General features: G+C 37.2%; 1 protein-coding gene across 2 annotated transcripts in view; it reads left to right on the top strand.

The window, feature by feature from the left end:
* METAP1 (methionyl aminopeptidase 1) overlaps nucleotides 1-12,678 on the top strand; it is a 43,094-nt gene that overhangs the window by 14,332 nt on the left and 16,084 nt on the right. For both annotated transcript variants that reach the window (XM_014549195.1, XM_014549196.1), the window contains exons 5-6: nucleotides 9,099-9,190; nucleotides 10,956-11,039. In XM_014549195.1, the coding sequence (XP_014404681.1) occupies nucleotides 9,099-9,190; nucleotides 10,956-11,039 (176 nt within the window). The remainder of the gene's footprint in view (nucleotides 1-9,098; nucleotides 9,191-10,955; nucleotides 11,040-12,678) is intronic.

The raw sequence follows: 12,678 nt of genomic DNA, 5'->3' as shown, positions 1-12,678 counted from the left end.
TCAGGGTGGGGGTCCCCACTGGGGTGCCTGGCCAGTCTGGGTGAGGGGCTGAGAGCCGTTTTCAGGCTGGCGGCTGACTGAAGCTCCCAACCGCTCCTTTTTTTCTTTTTTTTTTATTCTGGGCCAGCTTTAGCTCTGAGGCTGGGCTCCAGCTATGAGACCTCCGCTGCTGAAAGCAGGTTTCTGGCCTTTGTTTACCTTCTGTATTTGATACAATGTTGCGGTCCTGCTGGCTGAAGCCTGGCTGACTGAAAGCAGGTTTCTGGGGTTTGGTTTAGCTTCTATATTTGTTACAATGTTTCTTAGAGAGCAGCTGAGAGGCCAGCAAGGCAGGCGGGGAACCTGGCTTCCTCCGTCACTGGAGCAAGCAAGCCTCCCTGTTCGCATCAGCTGCCTGGCTGCCGGCCGCCATCTTGGCTGGCAGTTAATTTGCATATCTCAGTGATTAGCCAATGGGAAGGGTAGCGGCCGTATGGCTAATTACCATGTTTCTCTTTTATTAGATAGGATTTTCCCATTTTGTTTCTTCCACTATTTTTATGGCTTCACTCTTTTTATGTGTGATAACATTTTTATTTAGTATTAGGAATTAAATACAAATGTAACTTTATTTTTCCCTTGAAAAATATCTGGTTGTCACACCATTAGTTATTTAAAATATCAGTCCTTTTTTTGTCTGATTTAAAATGCTGCCTATACAATTATATTAAATTCTCACAAGTCTTTGAGTCTGTTTTTGGATTCTATTCTGTCTCATTAACCCATTTGTCTAATCATGTGCCATTGCCAAACTCTTAATTATTATAGCTATATAATGTTTTAATATTTGGTAGGCCTTGTTGCCCCCACCTTTCCTCTTTTTCAGAATTTTCGTGGCTATTCTTGCATGTTTGTTTTTCCATGTGAAATTTGGAATTAGCTTGTCCCCAAAATATCCTGTTGCCATTTTTTAATTGGGATAGTATTAAATTTATAGACTAATTTTGGAAGAATTGACACCTTTACAATATTGAGTCTTCCTATCCAAGATCAGGGTATGTTTTTCTATTTTATTTAAGTCTATCTACCTCAGTGGTATTTTTTATTTATTTTATTTTTATTTTTATTTTTATTTTATTTTTTTATTTTTATCTTTTTTCTGACAGGTGTGAGATGGTACCTCATTGTTGTTTTGATTTGCATCTCTCGGATGATTAGTGACTTTGAGCATGTTTTCATATGTCTCTTGGCTTTCTGAATGTCCTCTTTTGAAAGGTGTCTATTTAGATCCTTTGCCCATTTTTTGATTGGATTGTTTATCTTCTTTTTGTTAAGTTGTATGAGTTCCCTATAAATTTTGGAGATTAGGCCCTTATCAGATATGACGTTGGCAAATATGTTTTCCCACGCAGTGGGTTTTCTTGTTGTTTTGTTGATGGTTTCTTTTGCTGTGCAGAAGCTTTTTATTTTGATGTAGTCCCATTTGTTCATTTTCTCTTTAGTTTCAACTGCCCTAGGAGCTGTATCAGTGAAGAAATTGCTTTGGCATATGTCTGAGATTTTGTTGCCTTTGGATTCTTCTAGAATTTTTATGGTTTCCTGTCGTACATTTAAGTCCTTTATCCATTTTGAGTTTATTCTTGTGTATGGTGTAAGTTGGTGGTCTAGTTTCATTTTCTTGCATATATCTGTCCAATTTTCCCAACACCATTTATTGAAGAGACTATCTTGGCTCCATTGTATGTTCTTGCCTCCTTTGTCAAATATTAATTGAGCATATTGGTTCGGGCTGATTTCTGGGGTCTCTATTCTATTCCATTGATCTATATGTCTGTTCTTGTGCCAGTACCAGGCAGTTTTGAGAACAGTGGCTTTGTAATACAGCTTGATATCTGGTATTGAGATCCCACCTACTTTGTTCTTTCTCAGGATCGCTGCAGCTATTCGGGGTCTTTTTTTATTCCAGATGAATTTTTGGAGAGTTCGTTCTAGATCTTTGAAGTAGGCCATTGGTATTTTAATGGGAAGTGCGTTGAATTTATAGATTGCTTTGGGTAGTATGGACATTTTAATGATGTTGATTCTACCAATCCAAGAACATGGTATGTTCTTCCATCTCTTTATGTCTTCCTCTATCTCTTTTTTCAACGTCCTGTAGTTTTCTGAGTAGAGGTCTTTTACCTCTTTAGTTAAGTTTATTCCTAGGTATCTTAATTTTTTTGGTGCGATGGTAAATGGGATTGTTTTTCTAATCTCTCTTTCTGAAAGTTCACTATTGGTGTATAGAAATGCCTCAGATTTCTTGGGGTTAATTTTGTATCCTGCTACATTGCCAAATTCATGTATTAAGTCTAGTAGTTTTTTGATGGAGTCTCTAGGGTTTTGTATGTATAATATCATGTCGTCTGCAAATAAGGACAGTTTTACTTCCTCTTTTCCAATTTGGATGCCTTTTATTTCTTCTTCTTGTCTAATTGCAATGGCTAATACTTCCAGGACTATGTTGAAGAGGAGTGGCGAGAGTGGGCATCCCTGTCTTGTTCCTGTTCTTAGGGGAAATGGTGTTAGTTTTTGTCCATTGAGTATGATGTTGGCTGTGGGCCTGTCATATATGGCTTTTATTATGTTGAGGTATGATCCTTCTATTCCCACCTTGCTGAGAGTTTTTATCAAAAATGGGTGTTGGATTTTGTCGAATGCTTTTTCTGCATCAATTGATATGACCATGTGGTTTTTTTCTTTCAATTTGTTTATGTGATGTATTACGTTTATTGATTTACGGATGTTGTACCATCCTTGCATTCCTGGGATAAATCCTACTTGGTCATGGTGTATGATCCTTCTGATGTACTGTTGGATCCGATTTGCTAAGATTTTGTTGAGGATTTTGGCATCTATGTTCATGAGGGATATTGGCCTGTAATTCTCTTTCATTGTGTTGTCTTTACCTGGTTTTGGTATTAGGGTGATGCTGGCTTCATAGAATGAGCTTGGAAGTGTTCCTTCCTCCTGAATTTTTTGTAGTAGTCTGAGGAGGATAGGTTTTAGTTCTTCCTTGAAAGTTTGGTAAAACTCCCCTGAGAAGCCATCTGGTCCTGGGCTTTTGTTTGCTGGGAGCTTTTTGATGACTGCTTCAATTTCTTCCATAGTTATTGGCCTATTGAGATTTTTAGATTCTTCCTGATTGAGTTTTGGAATGTTGTATTTTCCTAGGAATTTGTCCATTTCCTCCAGGTTGTCTAGTTTGTTGGAGTAGAGCTGTCCATAGTATTGTTTAACAATCATTTGTATTTCTGTGGGGTCTGTTGTTATTTCGCCTCTATCGTTTCTGATTTGGTTTATTTGGGTCCTCTCTCTTTGCTTCTTGGTGAGCCTGGCTAGAGGTTTGTCGATCTTGTTTATCCTTTCAAAGAACCAGCTCTTGGTTTCATTGATTTTCTGTATTGTTTTTTTGGTCTCTATGTCATTTATTTCTGCTCTAATCTTTATTATCTCCTTCCTTCTGCTCACTCTGGGGTTTTCTTGTTGCTCTCTTTCTAATTCTTTGAGTTGAAGAGTTAGATGATTTACTACCATTTTTTCTTGTTTTTTGAGATAGGCCTGCAGAGCTATAAACTTCCCTCTCAGGACTGCTTTCATTGTGTCCCATAGGTTTTGGATTGTTGTGTTTTCATTGTCATTAGTGTCCAGGATGTTTTTAATTTCTTCTTTGATGTCATTGGTAACCCAATCAATATTTAATAACATGCTATTCAGCTTCCAAGTGTTTGAGTATTTTGGGTTGTTTTTATTGTAGTTTATTTCTAACATTATGCCATCGTGGTCTGAGAAGAAGCTTTTTATGATTTCAATCTTCTTGAATTTGTGGAGACTTTGCTTGTGACCCAATATGTGGTCTATTTTTGAATATGTCCCATGAGCACCTGAGAGGAATGTATATTCCATGGCTTTGGGGTGAAGTGTTCTGAAGATGTCAATTAAGTCCATCTGATCTAGTGAGTCATTTAGGATTGCTGTTTCTTTGCTGATTGTTTGTCTAGCGGGCTTATCCAGTGGTGTCAGTGGTGTATTAAAGTCCCCTACTATGATTGTATTGTTGTCGATCTCTCCTTTGATATCTTCCAGGAGTTTTTTTATGAATTTGGGTGCTCCTGCATTGGGTGCATATATGTTTACCAGGGTTATATCTTCTTGTTGTATTGATCCCTTTAGTATTATGAAGTGGCCTTCCTTATCTCTGGTTATGGCCTTCACTTTGAGATGTATTTTGTCCGATATAAGTATTGCTACCCCAGCTTTCTTTTCCTTTCCATTTGCGTGAAAGATATTTTTCCATCCCTTCACTTTCAGTCTGTGTGAGTCCCTTCTAATGAGGTGGGTCTCTTGTAGACAGCAGATGTATGGGTCATGTTTTTTTATCCATTCAGCCACTCGATGTCTTTTGGTTGGAGCATTTAGTCCGTTTACATTTAAAGTTATTATTGAAAGGTACTTGTTTGTAGCCATTTCTTTTTTTGTGTGTGTGGCTGTTTTCTTTCTGAGCTTGTTATTTCTTCTTTTTACACCAGTCCCTTTAGCATTTCTTGCATGGCTGGCTTGGTGGTGATAAACTCCCTTAGCCTTTTTTTGTCTGTGAAGCTTCTTATTTCCCCTTCAATTTTGAATGAAAGCCTTGCTGGATAGAGTATTCTTGGATTCAGTCCTTTGCTTTGCATCACTTTGTAGATTTCTGTCCATTCTTTTCTGGCCTGATGTGTTTCTGTTGAGAAATCATTTGATAATCTAATGGGAGATCCCTTGTATGTAACTTTCCGTCTCTCTCTTGCAGCCTGTAAGATTCTCTCTTTGTCCTGAACATTTGCCATGGTAATTATGATGTGTCTTGGTGTGGGTCTTTTCGGATTCACCTTGTTTGGGACTCTCTGGGCTTGTGTGACTTTTTTCTTCCCCACCTCAGGGAAGTTTTCTGATATTATTTCTTCGAATAGGTTTTCTAATCCATGTTCATCTTTCTGTTGTTCTGGCACCCCTATTATTCGTATGTTGTTTCGTTTCATGTTGTCCCAAAGCTCCCTTAGGCTCTCCTCCTGTCTTTTAATTTTTTTCTCCATTTGCAGTATAGTTTGGGTGTGTTTTGCTTCCTTGTCTTCTAATTCACTAATTCGGTCCTCCGCTTCTCCTAGTCTACTGTTGATACTTTCAATGGAGTTTTTTATGGCAGCTATATCACTCTTCATTTCTTCTTGGGCCTTACTTAAGTTGTTGATTTTTTCATCTGTTTCTTCTAGCTTCTTGCATATGGTATTGAATTTTTCATCTGATTCTTCTAGCTTCTTGCATATGGTATTGAATTTTTCATCTGATTCTTCTAGCTTCTTGCATATGGTATTGAATTTTTCATCTGATTCTTCTAGCTTCTTGCATATGGTATTGAATTTTTCATCTGATTCTTCTAGCTTCTTGCATATGGTATTGAATTTTTCATCTGATTCTTCTAGCTTCTTGCATATGGTATTGATTTTTTCCTCCGACCGGTGCATGTACTCTAGGACCCTTATTCTGAATTCTTTTTCCGTCATGTTGCATGCCTCTGTCTCACTTAGCTGCTTTTCTGGCGAGTCCTCCTTTTCTTTCCTTTGGGGGTTTCTTTGTCTACCCATGTTTGATCTCACTGACATATCTAGTTGTTGAGTCGTTCAGTGGCTGCTCCCTGGGTGGCAGTGGTTCCTCGGGGTGTGGTTGCTCCTTGGGCGGTTGTGGTAGCAGTGGCTCCTCCGTTGATAGCAGGGGCTCTGGTGGGTGCTGTTCACAGCTGTGGTGGCTCTTCTGGCAGGTGGAGGGAGGCTTCACACACAGTAACTGTTCCCCAGACAGAGCGTGTGGAGATCAGGAGGCCGCTGTTGCTTGAATCTGCTGCGTTGATTTAAAGGCACAAAATACAACACAACAAGGCACAACGTACCAGGCACTGAACACGAATGTATTTACGATATCAATAACCCCAAATAAAGGTGGCCACCCGAGCTAAGAGAGTTAGGAGATAAGGAAGAAAGAAGAGAAAAAGGTAGAAGAGAAAAAAGAAAGAAAGAAAAAAGAAAAGAAAAAAAAAGGAGTGCAAAAATAAAATTGGAAAAAGGGAGGGAAAAAAAGAAGAGGAAAAAAAAAGTAAGAGAGAAAAGAGAGTGAAGTATAAGAGGGGAAGAGACTATTTATATGAGGGGAAAACTCCTATAGAACCGCCACTAATACCAACAATTTACAGCAGCAGATTCCTGGAGATGAATACAAACTACAAACAACCAATAATATCAAGCGACGCAAGGGAAAACAGAAGCACAGAAATAACCGGGGGGCGGGGGGAGAAAAATAAAAAGAATAAGCAGACTAACCTCACAAACGATCCTAAAAAAACCCCCAATATACTCGTCAATCGAGCAAACAACAATAAACAATAGAGAGAGAAAAGAAGAAGAAGAAGAAAAAAATTTGGATAGTGAAGGAAGATAAGGGAAAGGTGTATAAGGATTTAGAGCAGGGGATTGGACATAGGGTATATAAGTAGGGTGAAATTTTGACAGGGGGTAAAAAGAATAGGGAAGATCTAAACCTGGAGTAGGGTAAGAGAAACAGGACAACAAAAGGGAAAAAGTGGGGAAGAGGGTTTAGCACAGAGGCAAATTGAGGTAGAGAAAAATGTTGCTAAAGGAACGATGAAAATAGAATGGAGGACATTAGTCCCAAAATAAAAAAATAAAAAAAATAAAAGAAAAGAAAATGACACTTTAAAAAATGGTAAAATGGTAGCGGTAATAATACTAGTTAAAAATAAAAATGTAGTAGTTGAAAGGGTAAAATCAGGTGATGGGAAAAAAAAAAAAAGAAAAACAATGTTTTCTTAGTTAAAAGGGGAAAAAGTAATTAATTAAAAATAAAAAAAATAAAAATGTGCAGTAATGCAGGTGCTTCAGATCTTCTACTCTTCTTTTTGGCACGCCCGGAATTCAGGAGAATGTTGAATTTCCCTCTGATACACTGTTCCTCCGTGTTGTAAGCCACAGTCCTGATTTTAAGGCAGGCCGTATTGGTTCCCCTTACTGCTGTATTTGTATGTACAGAAGAGTCAGTTCGTGGCTCTGCCTCTGGGTGGCAGTGTGTCTGGATTGACCTCCAAGGCTTTAAGTCCTCTCTGACCAGGAGTTCTCTATTGTACCTGAACCAGCTCCGCCCAGAGCTGGTTCACCAGTCGCCACTCCCAGCTCTGTTTTCCAGGCTCCCCAAAAACAATCTTCCCCTACAAGCTCCGCTAGCGACCCCAACTGGGCAATCACATGCACTGGGATCAACAATCAAACTCACAGATTTAAGAGGAAGTGTGTAAACAAGAGCCTGGGAGGCTGTGGGAACTCGCAGGGCTCCACCTTCCAGAACTCCGCGGAGTCTCAGAGCTGGTTTTTTAATCGTTACCCTGCTCTGTGTTCCCTCAGTGGTATTTTAAAACTTTCTTCATTAGGTCTTGTATTAAGTTAATTTCTGGATATTTTATCTTTTTTAGTTGTTCTTGTAAATAGTATCTTCTATATTTTTCTAGCTCATTGTTTGTATACGGGCAAGCTATTGATTTTGATATATTTAATTTACAATCTGCCAACTTGCTAAATTATTACTTCTAGTCATTCACCAGGTGTCCCCTTATTTTAGGGATATGATTATATATATAATCATATCTGAAATTGATAAAGATTTTGTCCTTTTCTTTCTAATTTAATATGTCTTATTTCTTTTTCTTGTTTAACATACCTGCTAGTACTGTCAGAACAATGTTAAATAGTGGTGCTGAAGTGGGCATTCCATGATATGGGTTGTTGGCTTGAGATTTATATTTGTCATGTTGACCATGTTATCATAATTATCTTTCTAGATTATCATTTATTTTTTCTTCCTTAATCTATGTCTGTGAGGAATTATATTAATAGATTTGTTAATGTGTTTTTCCACTTATGTCATGGGGTATTATATGTATTTTGGATTCTGTTTAATAATATTTTAGTTGGGATTTTTATATCCACATTTATTATTATTACTATTTTTTATTGATAAATCATTTATTTTTTTAATATATTTTATTCATTTTTTTACAGAGAGGAAGGGAGAGGGATAGAGAGTTAGAAACATTGATGAGAGAGAAACATCGATCAGCTGCCTCCTGCACACCCCCTACTGGGAATGTGCCCGCAACCATGGTACATGCCCTTGACCAGAATCGAACCTGGGACCCTTGAGTCCACAGGCCGACGCTCTATCCACTGAGCCAAACCAGTCAGGGCTATCCACATTTATTTAAAAATATTAGTTTATGGTTTGTTATATTCTTTTTGTCAGATTTTGAAATAATTATTATACTGGCTCTAATATTTTTAAATATATGAATAATTTGAGTTAAGGTAATTTTATTAATGAAGATTCTTAGGGCAATATTTTTCAAGTATTTTTTAATACTTTTTACTGTAACCCAAAGTGAGAAATATATTTTATAATACGATCTGTATATAGGCGTGTGTGTGTGTGTGTGTGTGTGTGTGTAAATTAACAAACATTTCATAACAGTACTTACCCCTACCCTATATGATATAATCTATTATTTTCTATTCCATTTATTTACCTTATGGATCACAAACAGCAGTTTGAAAAACACTGACTTAGGTTCCTATTAAAAAAAATAAATGTGTATAATTGACTCATCAGTTGTTGGTATATAGTTTCCTTATGAGATGGTGGTCATGAAAGCAGTTTGTAAATTGTGTGGTACTATTCAAATGTGAATAATTTACTAACCTTTACTAGCACACTGCCTGTCATGTAATAAGTACTCCATATTGACTGAATTCTCATAGATCTGTAAATTTCTTCTTTAGAGTTCGCCCTTCAGTTTACTTAGCAAATTTTTTTTTTATGTTGAAAATATTTTTTCAAAAAAAATCCAACCGGGATCCTCCTAAATTATGAAATATCATTATGTGAAATAGTGAAACTTGACTATTATTATGTCATCAGGGAGATAATTATGCCTAATACTATATCTTCCCATTCATTTGGCTTTATTTACTGATTTTCCTTTCCAGGAATGTCTGAATCTGAACAAGCTCTTAAGGGTACTTCTCAAATTAAATTACTCTCAGCGGAAGATATAGAAGGGATGCGACTCGTATGTAGGGTAAGAGTTTTTCACCTCATGGGTTAGAGCACGTTTCAGCAGTTACTAGACAGGAAGGCAGTGACTTGCTGAATTACAAAGGGTGGATGTGCTCTGTAGTAAGGCTTTGACTAGCCGTACTTGCTTTTTATTAAACTACTAGAGGCCTGGTGCACGAAATTCATGCACTCGGGGGGGGGGGTCCCCCAGCCTGGCCTGTGGCCTTTCACAGTGAGGGAGCCCCATGATTTATCGCCCCAAAGATGTAGGCCCCGCCCACCCATCTGGGGCTCCTTGATGGATTGCCCCAAAGTGGTAGGCCTCCACGCCGCGTGGAGCCGCAGGACCCCCAGGCCTCACCATGCGGAGCCACTGGGACCTGCCTCTGTGCCACGCATGCAGCGTCAAGTTCCTGCCCGCTGCGCACGCAGCCTCCTGGTGATGGATTTGTGATGGCGTGAGGGCATGATGACCATTTACATATTAGCTCTTTATTAGATAAGATTGTGAGTATATAGTTCTGTACAACAGCTGTTATCTACTTAAATAATCTATTTGAAAATTAATATGGCAGGAAGTATATATTCAGTTGAGAGTCTATTTCTGTTATCCCTTATTTTTTTTAAAATATATTTTATTGATTTTTTACAGAGAGGAAGGGAGAGGGATAGAGAGTTAGAAACATTGATGAGAGAGAAATATCAATCAGCTGCCTCCTGCACACTCCCCACTGGGGATGTGCCTGCAACCAAGGTACATGCCCTTGACCGGAATCGAACCTGGGACCCTTGAGTCCGCAGGCCGATGCTCTATCCACTGAGCCAAACCGGTTAGGGCCATCCCTTATATTTTTAAAGAATGTAGTTTTTGTGACATTTTGTCATCTTATTTTCACAAGTCATTATAACTTAGGGCAGAGTTTAAGGCTTAAAGTTCTGCTAAAGATCCTATTGTGAAATACAAATGCAGTGTAGTATTTAGGCTGATTCTTATTAAGTGAAGTCACATGTTCACATTTTTCTAAAGAAAAAAGGAAGAATTGCTATTGTTTGTTTGTTGTTTATTTAATCCTCACTTGAGGATATTTTTTTCCATTGATTTTTAGAGAGAGTGGAAGGGAAGGGGAAAGACAGAGAGAGAAACATTGATGTGAGAGAGACACATTGATTGGTTGCCCCCCACTCAAGCTCCGAACGGGCTGGGGGATCAAGGCTGCAACCTGAAATACATTGCCTTGACCAGGATCGTGACTCTTAAGTCCGCAGGCCAATGCTCTAACCACTGACCAAACCGGCTAGGGTGATATTGCTGATTTAGAAATGATCCTTAAAGTTTTTATTCAGTGCTTAAAAGTGATTGGATACCAATTTTCTTTGATAATCTGGAGAAATTTTGTTTCCATCACTTATGTGCTGTGATTCTTTGAAGGAAATCATCTATTCTTTTACTTCCCTTTCCTTCCCCATTACAGAAATATGACAGGACTCAATCTCTACCAGTTGATCATTGTGTAGACTACTTAACATGTGCATTTTCACATAGAAATCAGTCAGACTTACTTATTAATCTATTTACTAGCTAGCCCAATTTTATTTATGTATTTACACACACTTGTATTGATGGGCATTAGAAATACAAATGGTTTTAAAATGGAGCTGCAGGATTATAACCTTTAAGGTGAGGTGCACTTTATGAATCTTCACAAAATCTGTGATAGGGCAGAAGGTACAGATTTCTGTTTTTATTTCCTTTCTTCTGAAATGTAATAAGGGTTTCTCTTTTACAGCTTGCTAGAGAAGTCCTGGACATTGCTGCTGGGATGATTAAACCAGGTGTAACTACTGAAGAAATAGATCATGCTGTGCACTTAGTAAGGACTTTACTTTTATGTTTGAAAATGTTTCGCATTATTTAATGTTTTAGACTACTAAAAATTAAACTTAAGTTCTGAATGTCTAATTTGGCTATGTTAATTTGAAAGCAAAGTTTTACTTTGTTTTAAATGTGGAAAATATTCAGCAGTCATTATTTCCATCTTTATGTGTCTGAAATACCTTGTTTCTGAAACCTCACATTTCATAACATTTTAGTTTAGCTTTTATAAAATGATTAATTTATTGGTGCTTGAACTAAATCATGCCACTACATACATCAAATACTCTGAAATAAAAAGAATACAAGTTCTGAAACTAGATTAGTGGAAAAAATATTCCCTTTCATACCCACAATAACAAGGCATTAAGTAGACCAGACACAGTATGGGGCAAAAGTAGGTTTATAGTTGTGAGTATACAAAACACAGTTTATTCTTGTATTATTTATTAATTATTGTATTATTTTCCATACGAATAGCTGTAAACCTACTTTTGCCTCACCCTGTATTTGTAGTAAATATGATATAGACCCTACAGTAGACGAGTGTACACATTATATGAATAAATGGTTCACAAAAGAAGAGCAATAACTAGTTAAGAAATCACCTGGAAAACTAATTTTCTCTGGTTATCAAACAAATGCAAATCATGAAGCTCTACTATATTATTAAGTATTTTTTAAAATGCTTATATCCACTACCTTTTTGGGGATGATGAAACGTGGTGGTATGATTGTAAATTGGGACAACACTTTTGAAAGGAAATTTGACAATGTGTCTTGAGCATAAAAATGTTTTTAAAAACATATTCAGGATTTTATAAACCCTGACTTTTGGTTATTGTTCCATATGTGATAAAATACGTAGTGTGCAGTAATAGCACCTTACGTCCTCCTGTGGGCAGGTGCTCTTTCACGTGCTTCTTTTACTCACTCACTTAATACCCTCAACAACTCCACGAGATAGATGCTGCTAGCACCTCCATTGCACAGGTAAGGAAACTGAGACAGAGAGGTTAACTTCCTACGGTTACACAACCTGTGATGGAGTTGGCATTTTTAGTCACGAGAATCTGTTGTAAAAAACATAGAAGTATAGTATTGTTAAGCAAGGCAAAAGTGATAGGTAGGTATTGGCAAAGTGATATTTTTTGTAATTGAGGAAATAATTTAAATTTCAGATAATAGTGTAATTGTCAATGAAGTTATTGTGTGCCACTATTTAAAAATTATTAGTCTGAAGACTGTGTGGTAGTGTGGAAAGAAAAATTATATATGCTGTGACTACCACTGTGTAAAAATATCTTAGTAAAATAGGACTTGTTATGGAAAACCAGACCATTTTCTTAGAGGTTTCTTTGTTGTTCCACATGAATGTAGTAATTAAAATGTCTCTAGAAGTACTTTACCATTTCTTAATTACCAGGTGTACCGATTAATAATGTGGAATTTTTTCAATAGATGGGGTTACCTATATGTTGATATATATGCGATTTGATAAGTATGCTATTTTGTTGTATTGACAACAAGCTTCAAAACTTCATATGTCAAATTTGCTGAAGGTGTTAACATCATAGATATTTTTACACTTAAAAATGTCGAATTTCGTGCCAAAAAAGAGCATTTGCAGGAAGTTA

The sequence above is a fragment of the Myotis brandtii genome, unplaced genomic scaffold (genome assembly GCF_000412655.1).
Source record: "Myotis brandtii unplaced genomic scaffold, ASM41265v1 scaffold538, whole genome shotgun sequence".
Classification (NCBI taxonomy): Eukaryota; Metazoa; Chordata; class Mammalia; order Chiroptera; family Vespertilionidae; genus Myotis; species Myotis brandtii.
The sequence above is the reverse complement of the archived record's forward strand: the minus strand, read 5'-3'. Positions and strand labels throughout refer to the sequence as shown.